This window comes from Lagenorhynchus albirostris, chromosome 2, assembly GCF_949774975.1.
Source record: "Lagenorhynchus albirostris chromosome 2, mLagAlb1.1, whole genome shotgun sequence".
In the NCBI taxonomy this organism is placed as follows: domain Eukaryota; kingdom Metazoa; phylum Chordata; class Mammalia; order Artiodactyla; family Delphinidae; genus Lagenorhynchus; species Lagenorhynchus albirostris.
This window is the reverse complement of record NC_083096.1, coordinates 47,799,218-47,816,836: the sequence shown is the minus strand read 5'-3', so window position 1 is coordinate 47,816,836 and position 17,619 is coordinate 47,799,218. Positions and strand designations below refer to the sequence as shown.

Below are 17,619 nucleotides of genomic sequence, written 5' to 3'. Positions count from 1 at the left end.
GAAGTGGATGCTTGTCAACAGATACACAGTAACTATATATATATGTATACAACACATACACAACACACACGTGAATATAATGTTTTCATTTCTACCAGTGCTATTACTTGATCATACTATTTTTATTGCCTGAATCCATCTGATGGTGTCTAGCCTTTATTGCATCTTTCAAGAGCCCCAGTATTTGAGACTTCGAGGTTTTCTGTTTGAAGACTAAGAAGTCATGTTTCCAGGGCCTTTGGAAGAGGAAGGGAAGAAGTTTGCACTTCTGGTTATTTTTTGTACCACAAATATGGAAAAGAAATGTTGCCTGTGACCCCACACACATAACTTGGCTTCTTTGGTCAACATCCCTTCCCTGTGAGAGTGTGTCTAACACTGTAGTGATTTAAAATGAGAGATGCAAGATTCATCTCAAACAGGGGCTTTTGGTATGTTTCAGACAGGTAACATTGTGGACCAGGTAAGTCGCCTTGCAAGTGTAAGGGATTCCATCCTTTATGTGATCCTTCGATATGATGGTTAAAAGCTGGGCTTCAGTTCAGGCAACGCAGGTTCAGATCTGGGCTTTACTTCTTACCAGCTTTGTGTTGGGGTAGGTACTTAGCCCTAGAGCCTCAGATTCCTTGCCTCCAAAATAAGAATAACGTCTACCTTGTATATTGTAAGGATTAATTGTGATGGCACATGCATATAGTAAATTTTTAGAAAAGAGCAATAATAATTATTATAGGCCAAGATAATCTGATGGGATTGGATTCTTTCTTTCCCCACCACAACCTGTGAAGTACAACTTCCTAACTTCGTGTAATGCTCTACCGTTGGTTTTATGAGAGTGGGCTTAGACCTGGTAGCAAACTGAGATGTCTTCATTCCATTTCTTTCTGTGAGGTCTTGAGTTTAAATTGTTGAGGAGGGGGCGTGAGGGAGGGGAAGAGTCATGTTCTTGTTTTAGAAAATGTTAATTTCCAGTTGCCAAACTGCCAGAAGTGAACCAGAGCTTTTTACTGTACTCGTCACCACCAGCACCCGAGGCGGGGATGGCACACAGAATAGAAAATGGAAAAGTAGGAAGCATGTGCAGTTCTTAAAGCTTCTAGTCTGTGGGTGCCTGCCGCCCTTGCTGGTGTCTTAACCTCCCTGAGCAGCTTATTCATCTTAGTGTCCCCCAGGAGTGTCCGGGGTGAGTGGTCAATAACCGATGTTTGTTGACCACACAGAAATGACAGCGGCACCATCAAGAGAACATGTGCTTTGAGCTGCTTTTCCAAGAATGGAAATGGATTTGCTTTGATCCATTCACGTGACGGGGCATACTTTGTGAGGGTTAGGAAGGTAATACATGACTACTGAGTTTTTCAGGCAGAACAAGAGGCCTTGTCCCCCTTAGTCAGCACCATACTTACTTAACCCAACCGAATTAGGGCCCAAATGAGCCCAATGATTGTTCAGGGAACCTTAAAAGAGTATGAGGGAAGAAAAAGCAGAAGAAAGTCCTTAAACTAACTGGTTCGTCCCCAGAAACCCAGACTGTACTTTTAGAGAAGTTAGAAGTAGAATGGACTGTTTGATCCTGTTTGACTTTGCTGTGTCTGCTGCCCTTTGTTCTCTTTCTCCTTCTTCCCTAAATTGCTACCCGCCCACATTCTCCACTCGCTCCCTAAAAAGCATTAGAGCACTTGAACGGATGAACTCTTCTGTCTCCTGGTACACCCAGTATCAAAGCACACAGGGGATTCTGTTACGTGTGCTTTGAAGTCAGGTTTTTCTCTCTTAGAATAGAGCAGCTGTGTCCAAGGGGTGGGTGGAGTGGGAGAGAAATATCACAGGTAAAAATTTGGTTCCAAATCTGCAGAAATGACTGGGGACTGAAAAAAAGCATTTCTTCAGTGTTGTTCTGCTGCTTGAAATAAAGGCCTTGTCTTGGCTGGGCTTTACCTGTGAATTCTCTCAGTTTCTTTCACTCTCTTTTAAAGGACCCATTCTCACTCTGCAGGTCATAAGCCCTTAATCTAGTGATCTGAGCGTGCCTTCCCAAGGCCTGTGTGGTTGGTTGCCTTGCACTCATTGGAGACAAGATTTGGGGTAAGGCTCAAACGTACTCAAACCTTCAACCAGAACATGTAGTTTGGGAAATGGAGTTTTTCCAACATTTGAATGATTTCAGTAGGCATTGAACAAATGCCTACTGAACAAATGCCCTTAACTTAGGCTAAAGAGACATAGCTGAGACTCAGGCTTGAGGAACACCCTGGAAACCCAACCCAGAATTATAAATTTTTTTTTCAATAAACCAATGCCAGTTCTTTCCAAAAGAATAGACCATTGTATATCTTAAAGCAAAACAAAAATAAAACAAAAGAAAAAGAAACAGCCTTGGAAGTTGATGTCATTACTCTTAAAGCACATTTTGGGGAAAAGCTGCAATTGACCAAGCCTTCAAATTTCACAGTACACAATTAAAGAAGGAAAGACCAGGTTTTACGTCAATTTGGTATCTAACACTGAACCCAGAGGAATTGTTCTTTATCTCTTTTCTGATTGTTTGATATTCTTAAGCTCAGGTTAGGAAATTAGAAATTCAAGTCTCAGCTTTTTTTTTTTTTTTTTTTTTTTTTTTGGTCTGATGTGAGTTTTGTTGAAGGCCCCTGGAAACCATTCAAATATAGAGAACACTTTGTGTCCCAGCCTACACCTTATGACTGAAGGTTTGGGTCTGAGCCCTACCCCAAATCTTGTCTCTCATAGGAAACTGCTTGGAGAGTTGGGAGGAATTAAGTTCATCTTAGCTAACGACATGGTAAAATAAGTGCTACTGAGAAAATTACAGCTGTATAATTCTAGAATGAACCTTCAAATCATTCTAGCTGACCAGTGAGGAAGCTGAGGACGTGCTCACTTGCAGTAGCTAGCTGGATTCACCTTAGTGCAGCATTTCACAGGCTAATATGCTTCCAAGGTGCAATTCCCTTGAGAGCCTTTTTCTGTTGCCCTTCCTTCAGCCTTCTCGGGCTGTGGGTGATGCATTCCTGGGCCACCACCTCTAAACTCCGAAATCCCTACTGTACCCACTAAGGAAAGTACCCAGTCCAGGAACCAACTAGTTTACCTCTGAATCCTGCATAGTGGCTTACCCAGTACCTTACATACAATGGACATTCAATATATTCTTTGTGAATAACTAGATTACCAGGGGAAAAATTGCTGTATGACAGGTTCTTTTAAAAGGAATCTTTGGAGATCATTTTGTGTATTTAATAATCTGTTTCGTTGTTTTGTGAATGTGGGATCTTCACAGATAAATTTTCTTCCTATTCTCAAGGTATGTATGGATTTATCTTTGTTCTCTAGATTGATTGGAACATTATTGAAGCTTATTTAGAAGTTTAGGAAATTTAGCATTGTGGTCAAAAACTGACTAGGATCAGAGTGTGTCCTTGAGTTGGTACTTTTCCCAAAGATATCCTCAACTGGATCCACAGCTCATCCTCCCTCACTCCTATCCCATTAGTTGATTTGAATCCTTGTTTATTTCACATTTCCACGCCAAATATTAGCGGGAAGCAAACAGCGCTTGGGTACATTTTCTGGATATTTGGACAATACGTAAACTTGGCTCTATATTTTTCCTGACCTCCTTTCCCCTCCCCCCACTTTTTTTGAACCGGTTCTTAGGAGACTTTTTACTGGGTTGGAGAGTTAGAGGCTTGGCTGGGGTGATGTGAATATAGTGCCCTCTGGTGGAATTTTGTGAGAATTGCAAATTTCTCCCCCCAACCTTAAGAGTGTTTGAGAAGTCTTTTCTTGGCTGGCCTTCAAGGGGAGGACTTCTCTGTTACATCTCAAATACTATAGTAAATTAATAGCATGCAAGTTTATTACCTACACTGGATATTTTAGAGATATTGTGTGGGGGATATCAATTGATTACTTGAGGTTTGTTTATCATTATAAAATTAGGCCTCAAATGACTAGAAATGGGCAGCTGGCAGCACCTGTGCTTTTTCATCATCTGACATCAGTGTGTATGAGAGGTAGACAAAAAAGGAGTTCCCCCAACAAAGGTAATTGGAAAGAGTCTAGGAACCAAGAATTAAGGGAAAATAGCAGGGATCAGAAAACTTGGTCACAACAGTTGTTATCCTCAGCCCTCACTAGGATCTGAGCCCAGACATTTAAGACCCAGCTAGAGGTTGAGAGACTGCCAGACTCTGACTGATCCACTTCCTGCAGCAATTTGTAGAGGGGTCCCACGGTGGTCGTGTAACATGGAGCTTCTCTGGACCCTGTTAGCTTCCAGCTGGGACGGTAACAACAATGCCAAAAGGAAGAGACGCCATAGATTCCCAACAGGCACAAAGCATCGATCATCACATGCCAGCAGAAGAAGGTGGTGACAAACGTGATGTCAATGATGTCATCATCCTGCCCCGGGTAGCCGGTGCCTGGTTTGTACAGAATGAAGCCGGCCTGTACCAGCCAGGAGCCCATGATCTGAAACAGAAAGGTCCCGATCACTGAGAGTTGAAACGTGTCGGGAACCCACAGCTGTACGGTCAACACCAGCATCAGCAACAACACCACCAAGATGAGCAGAGAGTGAACCTGCAGCTCCACCCCTGCTGAGTCCTGAACATGTGACACCAGCAACAGCAGGAGCACATAGAAAGTCAGCACCAAGGTCCCTTCTTCTGGGGGCACACAGTGCTGAGGCAGCAAGTTCTTGCTCACGACCTCTACACAGCCGTTGAGGGTGAGAAGGATGTACATGGTGACGTGCTGCCACTCTTTGGCGTACATAACTGTCAGGGGCAGTTCCCTGTTCATCAGTATCAGCCCTCTCTTCACGCAGCTTATCTCATACACTTACAAGCCAGAGCCAGCCAGCGTCTTCAGCAAACCTCCGTAGGATATTTTCCACAGCCTGGCCCATCTCCCCTTATTCCTGGGAGGTGATGAAGGATACAGGAAAGAGTCACTGAATATCACAGCTTTGGAGACCACTACTGCTTGATACAGCCCATATGAGAGTAGAAACAGCCCTGGGTACGCATGACCGATAAAGGTTCCCATTGAACTAGAAATCCCTCTAAAGAAGGTGAGAAGAGTAAAACCAAGGCACGTCCACACCTTCTGGGGCCACTTCAAGATCTGGACTCTGGAAAGAATTGCCTTCCACCAACTTTTATCATTTCGCCCCACCCACTGCTCCCCCACAGAGAGGAAATGCTTCTTGAAACAAGCCTATGACTTTGGTGGTGTAAAGCCTCATTGCTCCATTCCATTCTGGGACGTTGGGGACTAACTGGCTTCTGCCAAAGAAGACAGCTGGTGAATGTGCCTTTAGGGGCTCCCCTCTAGGGCCCTTGGGGCGCTTCTGGTCATACTTGTCCCTTTCTCCTATGGCTTCCTTCCCCTGGTACTGCCCAGCACTCAGAGAAGGGCACAGAAGCATGGGATGGGATTAGGGGTTGCCATGGTCTCCAGAGGAAGCCTGGGCACTCACAAATCCTCAGGTTTCCTTTGGTATCTCTCAGACATAACTTTGGCCTGATTACAAAGTTTTCTTTCTGGACACATATATTTAAAAACATTTGGATATATGAGCATGTTTCATACCTATCTGGCTTTTCTTCTTTTATAGACGTGTTCTGAGGATCACCAAGAAAGGTCCCTCCCTCTCCTCCCCTTATCTTTTCACCTCCCCACCTTTGTCTCCCCACTTCAGCATTTCTACTGGCCAGTAAATGGATCTGAAAAGCTAACTTTTGATACTGATTTCAGGAACAGTGGGTATTTTGTACTGTGTCAACCTAACCAAGCTTGAGCCATGTTTCCTAGAGTTACCTTCCCTCTATGATTCCAGATTGAGTTGGCTGCAAGAGAAGTTTACAAGAGAACCTAAAGATGGAAATGAAGCAACCTAAGACACTCTGAAGGTGTAGGGTACCAGGCGCCACTGCAGTTCACGTATTCAGTTACTGATCTGCTGGCTCAACTCCTTGGCATGGACCGCCAGGCCTACAGCTCCCTCAGCTTCTCTTTGTGCGAAGGGCACCAGCTGCTTCTGCAGGCCACCTGCCACTGAAGTATGAGGTGATGAGGGGAAGACAGAGGCTTCAGTCTATCTTCATAAGCTGCAGTTTGTCCTTGCTCTTCCCCAACTTCATGTAATGTACTACTTCCTGACTGCTGCCAATTTGAGCTGAAATGGCCTCCACCCCATCACACAGAGAGGCAAGAGCCTTCCATAGACTTCCTCACTACAAATGTGTAAGGTCTAATATCCATAAGAAATCCATATTCCCATGATCTATCCCTAACTGATGCAAGGCATTAAGGTGTAATCCCTAAAATGTAGATACCGTTGAGAGGAGTGACTCCAGTGTGCTAGTGTTGGCCATTTGGATTTTAATGTGAATTAGCCCATCAGCTTCATTTATCTATGACTCTGCTAGTGTCTAATGCACCTCAGAGGACAGAGTCCTAGGTATTGGGTAACAGCCAGCTGAGTATAAGGCAGAGAGGATGGTGAAGAACAAAGTACAGATAATGTGAAGCTCATAGTGGTTCTGGGTTTACTGTGGAAGGTACATGGAATAGGAATTTCTCTGGGGGTGATAATAATGCTGAGGGGAGAAGTTCACTGCTCAACGTGAATGGTACTGACATCACAGTCTTCTGCATAATCATCTGTCCTTACGGTACAAGTAATGCTGTGGGGCAGAGAGGCAGCACCTGTATGCTGACAGTGCCCCTAGTGAAGAGGAGGAGAACTTACACACAGGTCACAGCACTGCCTCTGAGACTTCACTCCTACCCAACTACCTACACTTCCACAAGTCCACTTAATTCCAGAAAAAGTTAAATCTTTCTGCCCTTGAGGATGACAGTAATTCAGATTTCTTCTTGCTATTTAGAGGTTTGGTGGGGCTAGGGATTTGAGTGTGAAGGGAAATTAGAAAAGCGAAACTTAATTCAGCTTTCTGGGGGAATTTTCTAACTTTAAATTTTAAAGTTAAGTATTTTTATTCAATTAATATACAGTCATTATAGAAAAGTCAGATAAAATGCATCAGCAAAAAGAAGAACGTTACAAATCATCTAATTTCACAATCTGGAGGTGACCATTGTTACCACTGAGGTGTAGAAACACAGTTCTAAGAAAGCAGCATGAAGAATGGAAAATGCATCGATGGAAGTCAGAAATCTGCCTTCTCACTCCAGTTCCCCTTGATTTGCTGCATGTCATCCCCCTCATCTAAAAAAAACTGAGTGTTCAACTTAACTTTCTATTAAAGTGAAAATAAAAGGGCATGAATATGGTTGCACAGAAGTGAACATGTTTATCTTTTGTCTTCTCCCTTTTGGTGAATTACCAAAACACTGGGAGAGCTCTGTAGTGCTCAGTGCTCAGAGGTAGGAGATTCAAAGGGAAAATCTGAGTGACGCTTCTGAAGTCGTCAGGAGGAGAGAACCCGAGGGATTCTCTTAGGTTCTTGGATTTGCTCTGGGAGAGGCCCAGGGTCCATCGCTCCTCTATGTATCAGCAGGACCGGGACAGGAAGCATGTGGTTACAGGCCTCAAGAGGAGCCACATTTGATTGCTTTTAATGTTGCTTCTAGTACTTCGAGGCTGTGGTCCTAGTAAGGTGGGTGCAGCAGAGCTTTCTCCAGCTCCTATCCTCCTCTCCCCAGTTGTTCCTGCAGCTGTGAGTCAGTGGTCAGAAGAGGAGAGAGAACAGCAGCACTGACCCCAGAGCAATGTGAGGTTGAAAGTGGAACATATGAGGACAGGGGGCCCCACTTCAGGTCCCGTCCGGGTTGCTCAGGCCCCACCTTGGCCAGGCACCAGGGCTGCATGTTGTTCATTAAAACGTGAACATCCTGAGCACGACTTTGAAGATAGGAATCACCCATCCCAAACCAGACACTCACTGCCCACAAATAGCCAAGAAGGAAGCGAAGGGTGGTGAATGATTAGCAGAGCTGGCAGACAGCTCCAGAGTCTGTGGACACCAAGTACCTGGAAAGAGTTTCCCAAGACAAACTCAGCTTGACCACAGGAGCCCACGGAGGTCCTTCATCGCCTGGCTGCTCCATGGCGAGACTCCCCCTCAGACCTGTCCCCCCCCCCATGTTCTTGAGGGGCCCCAGGCACAGCCACTGCCACTTGTCTGGCATGAAATGCCAGGATGAGCCAGAATGCCTTCAGGAATTCAGTACCTATGAATTTACTAACTGCTGTGGATTCTGCTGAGTACAGCAGGCATATAAAAAAGTATATGATGTAGTTCTTATCCACAAAGGGCTTACAATTTGAAGGCACACATCTCTACACACACTCAAACACACATACACAAACACACAACATATAGAGAACTATTTAGACTACCTTGGTTCCATAGAAATCAAATGTCATGTATGTAATTTTCTAAAGCATTTGATAAAATTCAACAACCATTCATGATGCAAACTCTTACCAAAGTGGGTACAGAGGGAACATATCTCAACGTAATAAAATACGTTTATGACAAACCCATGGCCAGCCTAATACTCAATGTTGAAAAGCTGAAAGCCTTCCCACTAAAATCTGGAAGGAGGTAAAGATGCCCACTCTCACCACTTCTATTCAACATAGTATTGGTAGTCCTAGTCACAGTAATCAGACAAGAAAAAGAAATAAAAGGTATCCAAATTGGAAGAGAAAAAGTAAAATTGTCACTATATGTAAATGACATGATAGTATATATAGAAAACCCTAAAGACTCCACACAAAAACTACTAGAACTAATAAATGAATTCAGCAAGATAACAGGATACAAGATTAACATGCAGAAATCTGTTGCATTTCTTTACACTAATAATGGAATATCAGAAAGAGAAAGTAAAAAAAAAAAAAATCCCTTTCAAAATCTCATCAAAAAGAAAAAAATACTTAGGAATAAACCTGACCAAGGAGGTGAAAGACCTATGTGCTGAGAACTATAAAACCATGATAAAGGAAACTGAAGATGACACAAATAAATGGAAAGATATCCTATGCTCTTGGACTGGAACATTTCATATTGTTAAAAAGACCATACTACCCAAAGCAATCTACAGGTTTAATGTGATCCTTATCAAATTACCCATGACATTTTTCACAGAATTAGAACGAGTAATCCTAAAATTTATATGGAAGCATAAAAGATCCAGAATTGCCAAGGAAATCCTGAGGAAAAAGAACAAAGCTGGAGACATAACCCTCTCAGACTTCAGACAAAACTACAGAGCTACAGCAATCAAAACACTGTGGTATTGGCACAGAAAACAGACATATGGATCAATGGATAAGACAGAGAGCCCAACACACCTATGATCAATTAATCTTCAACAAACGAGGCAAGAATATGCAATGGAGAAAAGACAGTCTCTTCAGCAAGTGGGGAAAACCTGGACAGCCACATGTAAATCAATGAAGTGAGAACACTCCCTCACAACATACACAAAAATAAACTCAAAATGGCTTTAGACTTAGATATAAGACATGATACTGTAAAACTCCTAGAAGAGAACATAGGCAAAACATTCTCTGACATAAATCATAGTAAAGTTTTCTTAGGTCAGTCTCCCATGGCAACAGAAGTGAAAGCAAAAATAAACAAATGGGACCTAATCGAACTTATAAGCCTTTGCACAGCAAAGGAAACCATAAACGAAACAAAAAGATAACCTGTGGACTGGGAGAAAATATTTGCAAATGTGTCGAACAACAAGGGCTTAATTTCCAAAATATACAAACAGTTCATACAATTCAATAGCAAAAGAACAAACAACCCAATCAAAAAATGGACATTTCACCAAAAGAAGACATGCAGATGGCCAATAGGTATATGAAAAGATGCTCAACATTGCTAATTATTAGAGAAATGCAAATTGAAACTACAGTGAAGTATCACCTCACATGGTCAGAATAGCCATCATTAAAAAGTCTACAAATAACAAATGCTGGAGAGGGTGTAGAGAAAAGGGAACCCTCCTTTGCTGTTGGTGAGAATGTAAATTGGTACACCTACTATGAAAAACAGTATGGAGGTTCCTTAAAAAGCTAAAAATAGAGCTGCCATATGATCCAGCAACCCCACTCCTGGGCATATAGAAAACTATAATTTCAAAAGATACATGCACCCCAACGTTCATAGCAGCACTATTTACAATAGCCAAGACATTGAAGCAACTTAAATGTCCATTGACAGATGAATTGATAAAGAAGATGTAGGGTGTGTGTGTGTGTGTATGTGTGTGTGTGTATGTATATGTATGTATATACATATATATATATACACATACATATACATACACAATGGAATATTACTCAGCCACAAAAAGAATGAAATAATGCCATTTGCAGCAACATGGATGAACCTAGAGACTATCATGTTAAATGAAGTAAATCAGAAAGAGAACGACAAATACCATATGATATCACTTATATGTGGAATCTAAAATATGATAAAAATGCACTTATTTACAAAGCAGAAACAGACTCAGAGACATGGAAAACAAAGTTACGTTTACCAAAGGGGAAAGGAGGTGGAGGAGGGATGAATTAGGAGTTTGGGTTTAGCAGATACAAACTATATAAAATAGATAAACAACAAACTCGTACTGTATAGCTCAGGGAACTATATTCAATATCCTGTAATAAACTGTAATGGAAAAGAATATGAAAAAGAACATATATATAATATATATATAACTGAATTGATCTGCTGTACACCAGAAACTAACACAACATTATAACTCAACTATACTTCGATAAAGAATTAAAAAGCAAAAACAAATTTTCTAACAGCAACATTAAAAACATAAAAAGATGAAATTAATTTTAATGAGATATTTAACTCAATATGCCCACATATCATTTCAATATGTAATTAATATAAAAGTTATAAATGAAGTATTTTTTTTTTATAAATGAAGTACTTTAGATTCCATCTTTCATACTAAGTCTACAAACTACAATGTTTTGTGGGTTTTTTTGACCGTGCATCAGGACTTGTGGGGTCTTAGTTCCCCGACCAGAGATTGAACCCGGGCCCACCGCAGTGAAAGCACCGAGTCTTAACCACTGTACTGCCAGGGAAGTCCCACCAGCATTATGTTTAACATGTACAGTGCATCTCATTTCAGAAGAGCCATATTACATGCTCAATAGCTACATGTGGTTAGTGGCTGCTATATTGATATACACAGATTTAGACAGTATAGAATGACATGTTGAGTGAATTTTAGTTTTAGTGAAAGGAACAGTTCATGGTGGAGGTACAGGTTTCTTCAGAAATGGCATCTAGACAGCTATACTATAAACTTAATGGTTGTAGGCTTTTAGTATGGTGCTTTCCAAAAGCATCTTTTAATTTACTTCCTTTCTGTTTGGGAGGGGCACCATTATCATCATCATCATCAAAAAATGATTACAACTCACCTTGTTGCTAGGCAGAAATACACCACAGGAAGGGAGAAAGCCAGAGGTAGGTGCTTGAGCAGAACTACACAGGGAGTGGGTCCATGGAATCAGAACAAGGTCAGAGCCCATTTGTTTATGTGCCAAACTTTCATCTTATTTCAAGTAGGGGTTACTAAGCCTTGGGGTTTGTCACTAACTTACCAAAACAAAGCTCATGAGAGATGGAAAACAACATTCTCATTTCTTAGTTTGAAAGGACCTATTTGCTTTATTTCTCCTGGCACACCAGCTCATAATTTTCCTCTTTGAAATTTCCTATAATGGGAGTTTTATACCTCATTGCATAACCATGACTTAGGTTTCACAGTTCATATAATAGATTTCAGTTACTTTTGGTGATCACATTTCAACAGCTGCAAATTTCTTTTTCTTCTAGAAACTTTTGGCAAGGTGGAAGCACATACTCATCTTACCTCTGTTATACCTATTTCTTCCCTTATGACTATGGTATTAACTCACACAGTGGCTGAGGAGAGAACTCAAGGACCCAGAGTCTGTTTCTCCATAGATCAGTCCTCTTCCAAACCAGAATCTGCATCCCCAAATCAGGAGTTAACCTTTGTGCCCTCTTGTGCAGGATTCTTAACTCTGCAACTTGGGAACCCCACTGTAAATTTCAAAAATTCCCTGTGGGAGATACATCTATCTCCCCACTGAATATCCCTGCTCCCCTCCCACAATGTAGGGTGTTGTTGGGAAGTTGCCACCTAGCCAGGGACCATGTTACCTGCGTGTTCAGTGACTGAGTCTGGGCCAGTGGAATGTGTGTGGAAGTGCTGTACACCACTTCAAGACGTGGCCCATAGAAACCTCTCTCCTCATTCTTCACCCTTTCTTTCTCCATATCTGCTGGCTGAATACAGAAGATTGTGAGGCACTAGAGGACAAAGTTACAAGATGGGAAGAGTCTGGCTTCTGAAGGACCAGGTGAAAGGCTGCCTACTAACTAGAAGTGTTGGCATTTAATTTTATGAATGTGGGAGAAATAACCTTCTGTTGTGTTAAGCCAATATGATTTAAGGGTTTATCTGTTTTAAATCAGTTAATGAATCTACATTGTCTACCAGGCCTCTAACAGGCCCACTGAGGGCTCATGTAAATGCAACTCTTGGCCATCACCTTTGATGTAAACTACCTGAAGGGTTAAGTTGATTACTCCCATCCAACTCCCTCCTCTGCCTCCAGTATCCCAAAGTCTAGAATTCTCACATACCCTGTCCAAGCCACTGCTTCTGGGGCCCAGGAAAGTGAATTCACAAAGGTGCCTTATGATTTTGGATAAGGAGCACAACATCTTGGTGGTCCTGAAGCTTCTCATTCTCATTAGGATCTCTGCTTCATTTTGGATACAATCTTCCAATAACAGGGCCACACATCTTAATGAGATACGGTGTTTCTCGTCACTGACCAGTGCTTCACCCCAAACTAATACCACCTAATTGGTTTCCTATTGCTATGCCACAAATTAACATAAAATTAGGAGCTTAAACAACACAAATTTATTATCTCACAGTTTCCATGGGTCAGGAATCCAACATGGGTTAGTTGAGTCCTCTGCTCAAACTCTCACCAAGCTGATATCAAGGTGTTGTCTGGCTCAGGATCCTCTTGCAAGCTCACTGGCTGTTTCCGAAATTCAGCTCCTTGCTGTTCTAGGACTGAAGCTCCCATTTCTTGCTGGCTGTTAGTGGTTGCCCACAGTTCCTTGCCATGTGGCCCTCAGTGGAAGTTCACAGCATGGCTGTTTGCTTTCTTCCAGGCCAACTGGAGTACATCTCCTAGATGATTCACCTGACTAGGTCAGACCCATTCAGGACAATCTTCTTTTTCACTAATTCATAACTCAACTGATTAATAACTAATCATGGGAGTGATATTCCATTATATTCTCTGGTCCCACTCCCACTCAAGGGGAGGGTACAGAGCATGTATACCAGGGGCAGGAATCTTGGGGGCCATCTAGAATTCTGCTTACCAGACCATCCAATCCTCCTTTTTGTTCATTACTGTAAGTTGCAATACAATTGTGCACATCTTTGTATCTTTCTCATTATTATATTGCTAATACCTTCACAGTACCTGGAAAATAGTAGCTATTTTAGGATTTTTTTAATGAATTAATTAATCATTTGGTCATCTTGATTGAATTTGGAAGACCTCCTTAATGTATTACCTGCAAATTTACAAATTAATCTCCTTCGTTGTATGTGCACTTTTGTGAAATTCAGTTGTACATTTTTTTCTCTTGTCATTGTTCCAAATATCTGGGAGTAAATTCTGTTTAAGGCTTATGGCCTCCTGTGCGAGTACTCCACTGGTGTTTCAGATAGGGTCCCAACAGAAAATTGATGGCAACCCAAGTTGGGATAGTTCAAGGAAGGTTTGATAAAGGTACTTCTCACATAGACATGGGTACAATGTAAGGACACCACAAGGAATAGTTGAGTAACCGTTGGAGCTATTACTACCTCTAGGCCCCAAGGAACATGGGATGAACGAAGTTCCTGGGTATGTGCAAGTACAGTGTTGTGGGTTGCAAGATGGCCCCTAAGAAGATACTTCCAAGTCCTAATCCCAGAACCTGTGAACATGACCTTATTTGGCAAAGGGGTCTTTGTAGATATAATTAAGGATCTTGAGGTGAGATCATCCTGGATTTAGGGTGAGCTCTAAACCAATGACAGATGAGCTTATAAGAGAAAGGCGGAGGGATTTTTGAGACACAGAGGCACACAGAGGAGCAATGTGAAGGTGGAGGCAGAGCTTGGAGTGATGCATCTACAAGCCAAGGAACACTGAGGATTTCCAGCAGCCATCAGAAGCTAGGCGAGAAGCATGGCACAGAGCCTCCTAGAGCCTCCGGAAGGAACCAGTACTGCCTACGCCTTGATGTTGGACCTCGGCATCCATAACTGTGAGAGCATAAATTCCTGTTGTTTTAAGCCACCACGTTTGTGGCCATTTGTTGTGGCAGCCTGGGAAACTAATACTGATGGTGTTGTGATAGCAGGGTACAGCCAGCCTGAGGTGACCCCAGAGATAGTAGCTAAGACAATACTACCCTAATCTCACTATTCTTTCCATCCTCCTGCTGGGGCTAGTCATTGGCCAAGTGCTGCCCGAAGCCAAAGGATAAGGGGGCTCAATGATGTGTTACAGACCAGGGCAGTCTCCTGGGAGAGGGAGAAGGGTAGAGGTGAAAGATGGATTTGGAGGGGCAAATTGAAAATATACGGCACATCTCTTTTTAGGTTATGGTAGGGTAACCATAGATCCTGATTTGCCTGGAGTAGTTTGGTGTTTACCTGTTGTTTCAGTGGAAGAGTTAATTTTGCATCTTTTCTCTCTTGTGTCCAAGTTTAAATAATAAATTATATAGTCACATTAATTATAGGTTAAAATCCAATTGGATCATTATTCAAATGGAGATAAAATCTGCTGTAGGGTATGTTAAGTAAAGCAAGTCACACCCAACAAGATGTCCTCTCTCTTGATTGCTCTATGGTCCTAGCCATTCTTGACAGGTGTAAGGAGAAAATTTAAGACTTTCTGAAGTTAACAAGAACACAACTATCTCCAAAACCTGGATCATATGCCCCATATTTTCTGCATTTAACTTTTTTCACTGCATCTTGGAGATCTATTAAGACACAGATCTCCCCTATTCCTTTTCACTAGTTCATAGCACCCCATAATTTATTTACCCATTCCCCTACCGGTGAACATTTATTATTTAAAGTTATCTATGGGGACTTCCCTTGTGGCACAGTGGTTAAGAATCCACCTGCCAATGCAGGGGACACAGGTTCTATCCCTGGTCCGGGAAGATCCCACATGCCATGGAGCAACTAAGCCCATGCTCCACAACTACTGAGCCTGCGCTCTAGAGCCCGCGAGCCACAACTACTGAGCCTGCATGCCACAACTACTGAATCCTGCATGCCTAGAGGCTGTGCTATGCAACAAGAGAAGCCACCGCGATGAGAAGCCCATGCACCACAACAAAGAGTAGCCCTTGCTTGCTGCAACTAGAGAAAAGCCAGCAGAGCAATGCAGACCCAGTGCAGCCAAAAATAAATAAATAAAAACAAATTAATTTATAAAAAATAAATAAAGCTACCTATGGACACAGTGCTTCAGTGACTATTCTTGTACATGTTTTTTGTATAGATATGTGAGTATTTCTAGAATAGACACTGTGAAAGAGTTCTTAGCTACAGGCAAGAATCCATTCTGGCTAGTTTAAGGGAAAGAAATTTATTAAAATAGATGTTAGTTCACAGAATCATTAGGAAGGCTGGAGAAAGGCTCCAGGTTAAGTTTGAAGGACCAATGCCCAGGACTTCACTGTCAGATGGGTTTAGGTTTCTGCTTCTGGCACTGACCTCAGAACGACAGGGCAAACCAGCTTGGTGATGAACAGAGGCTGCCGTCTTTGCCACTACTCTTGTTACAGAATAGAGACCCCATGCAGATTCAGTTTTCTTACATTGCTCAATTCTCAGTTGAAATCTCAAGTGGGTGTGTCTAACTGGCCACATGCCTGTACCCTAGCTGGCTACAAGGGAGGTCAGTGGTTAAAAACAGAAATCTATCAGGAAGGCAGGCCTGACAATGTGGAAACTGACGAAGGCGTTGGGAGGCTATTTCAAAGATGTTGTTAGGTTCACATGACAAATGTCCACTGCAGGTAGCAGGAAGTGGAATTGTTTGCGTGAAGGATATATGAACTTTAAATTCTGGCACACCAAAAGTCTGCCAAGCTGACTTCAAGGAAATGTAGACCAATTCATATTTCCACCTACAGTGTATGATAATTCCTTTTCCCCTAATCTTCTCCGGCAGTGGGCAATATTGTTTCTTCAAAACTTGTGACAATTTTTGGCAACCTGATGGTGAAAAAGAGATCCTACTTTATTTAAATCTGTTTTTCTCAAAATTGTTTAGGTTAACATTTTTTAAAATAATTTTTTGATGACTAATAAGAACCTGCTGTATAAAAAATAAAATAAAATTCAAAACACTAATTTTTTACTTGTGTTTTGAACAGCTCTATTTCAGTCTGCCTATTTATTTATTTCTGGCTGTGTTGGGTCTTCGTTGCTGCGCACGGGCTTTCTCTAGCTGCAGTGAGCGGGGGCTACTCTTCGTTGCGGTGCACAGGCTTCCCATTTTGGTGGCTTCTCTTGTTGCGGAGCATGGCCTCTAGGCACGCGGGCTTCAGTAGTTGTGTCACTAGGGCTCAGTGGTTGTGACTCGTGGGCTCTAGAGCGCAGGCTCAGTAGTTGTGGTGCATGGGCTTAGTTGCTCCACAGCATGTGGGATCTTCCCAGACCAAGGATCAAACCCACATCACCTGCATTGGCAGGTGGATTCTTAACCAATGTGCCACCAGGGAAGTCCTTAGGTTAACATATTTTTAATCTTTATTAATCATTTGCTCTTCTTCTGAGTCATAGTTACTTATATATCCTACTATTTTTTAGTACTAAGTTGTGTTTTTGTTTGCCTATTAATGTTTTGTCTATATAATCTGGGTATTGATTTTGAGTGTACGTTACATATATTGTGCTATACAATAGGAGTTTGTTGTTTATTTATTTTATATATAGTATTGAATAGTTTGTATCTGCTAAACCCAAACTCCTAATTTATCCCTCCTCCACCTCCTTTCCCCTTTGGTAAACATAACTTTGTATTCCATGTCTCTGAGTCTGTTTCTGCTTTGTAAATAAGTTCATTTTTATCACATTTTAGATTCCACATATAAGTGATATTGTATGGTATTTGTCTTTCTCTTTCTGACTTAACTTCATTTAACATGATACTGTCTAGGTTCATCCATGTTGCTGCAAATGGCATTATTTTATTCTTTTTGTGGCTGAGTAATATTCCATTGTATATGTATATACCACATCTTCTATATCCATTCATCTGTCAATGGATGTTTAAGTTTCTTCCATGTCTTGACTGTTGTAAATAGTGCTACTATGAACGTTGGGATGCATGTATCTTTTCAAATTATAGTTTTCTCCAGATATATGCCCAGGGGTGGGGTTGCTAGATCATATGGCAACTCTATTTTTAGCTTTTTTTTTTAATGTTTA

At 41.7% G+C, this 17,619-nt stretch overlaps 1 protein-coding gene across 1 annotated transcript; it reads right to left on the bottom strand.

Moving 5' to 3' along the window:
• Nucleotides 1-4,113: 4,113 nt before the first annotated feature.
• Nucleotides 4,114-5,073, bottom strand: TEDDM1 (transmembrane epididymal protein 1). The gene is given in 1 exon segment (XM_060141837.1): nucleotides 4,114-5,073. A coding segment is annotated over 1 exon segment (960 nt).
• Nucleotides 5,074-17,619: the final 12,546 nt, after the last annotated feature.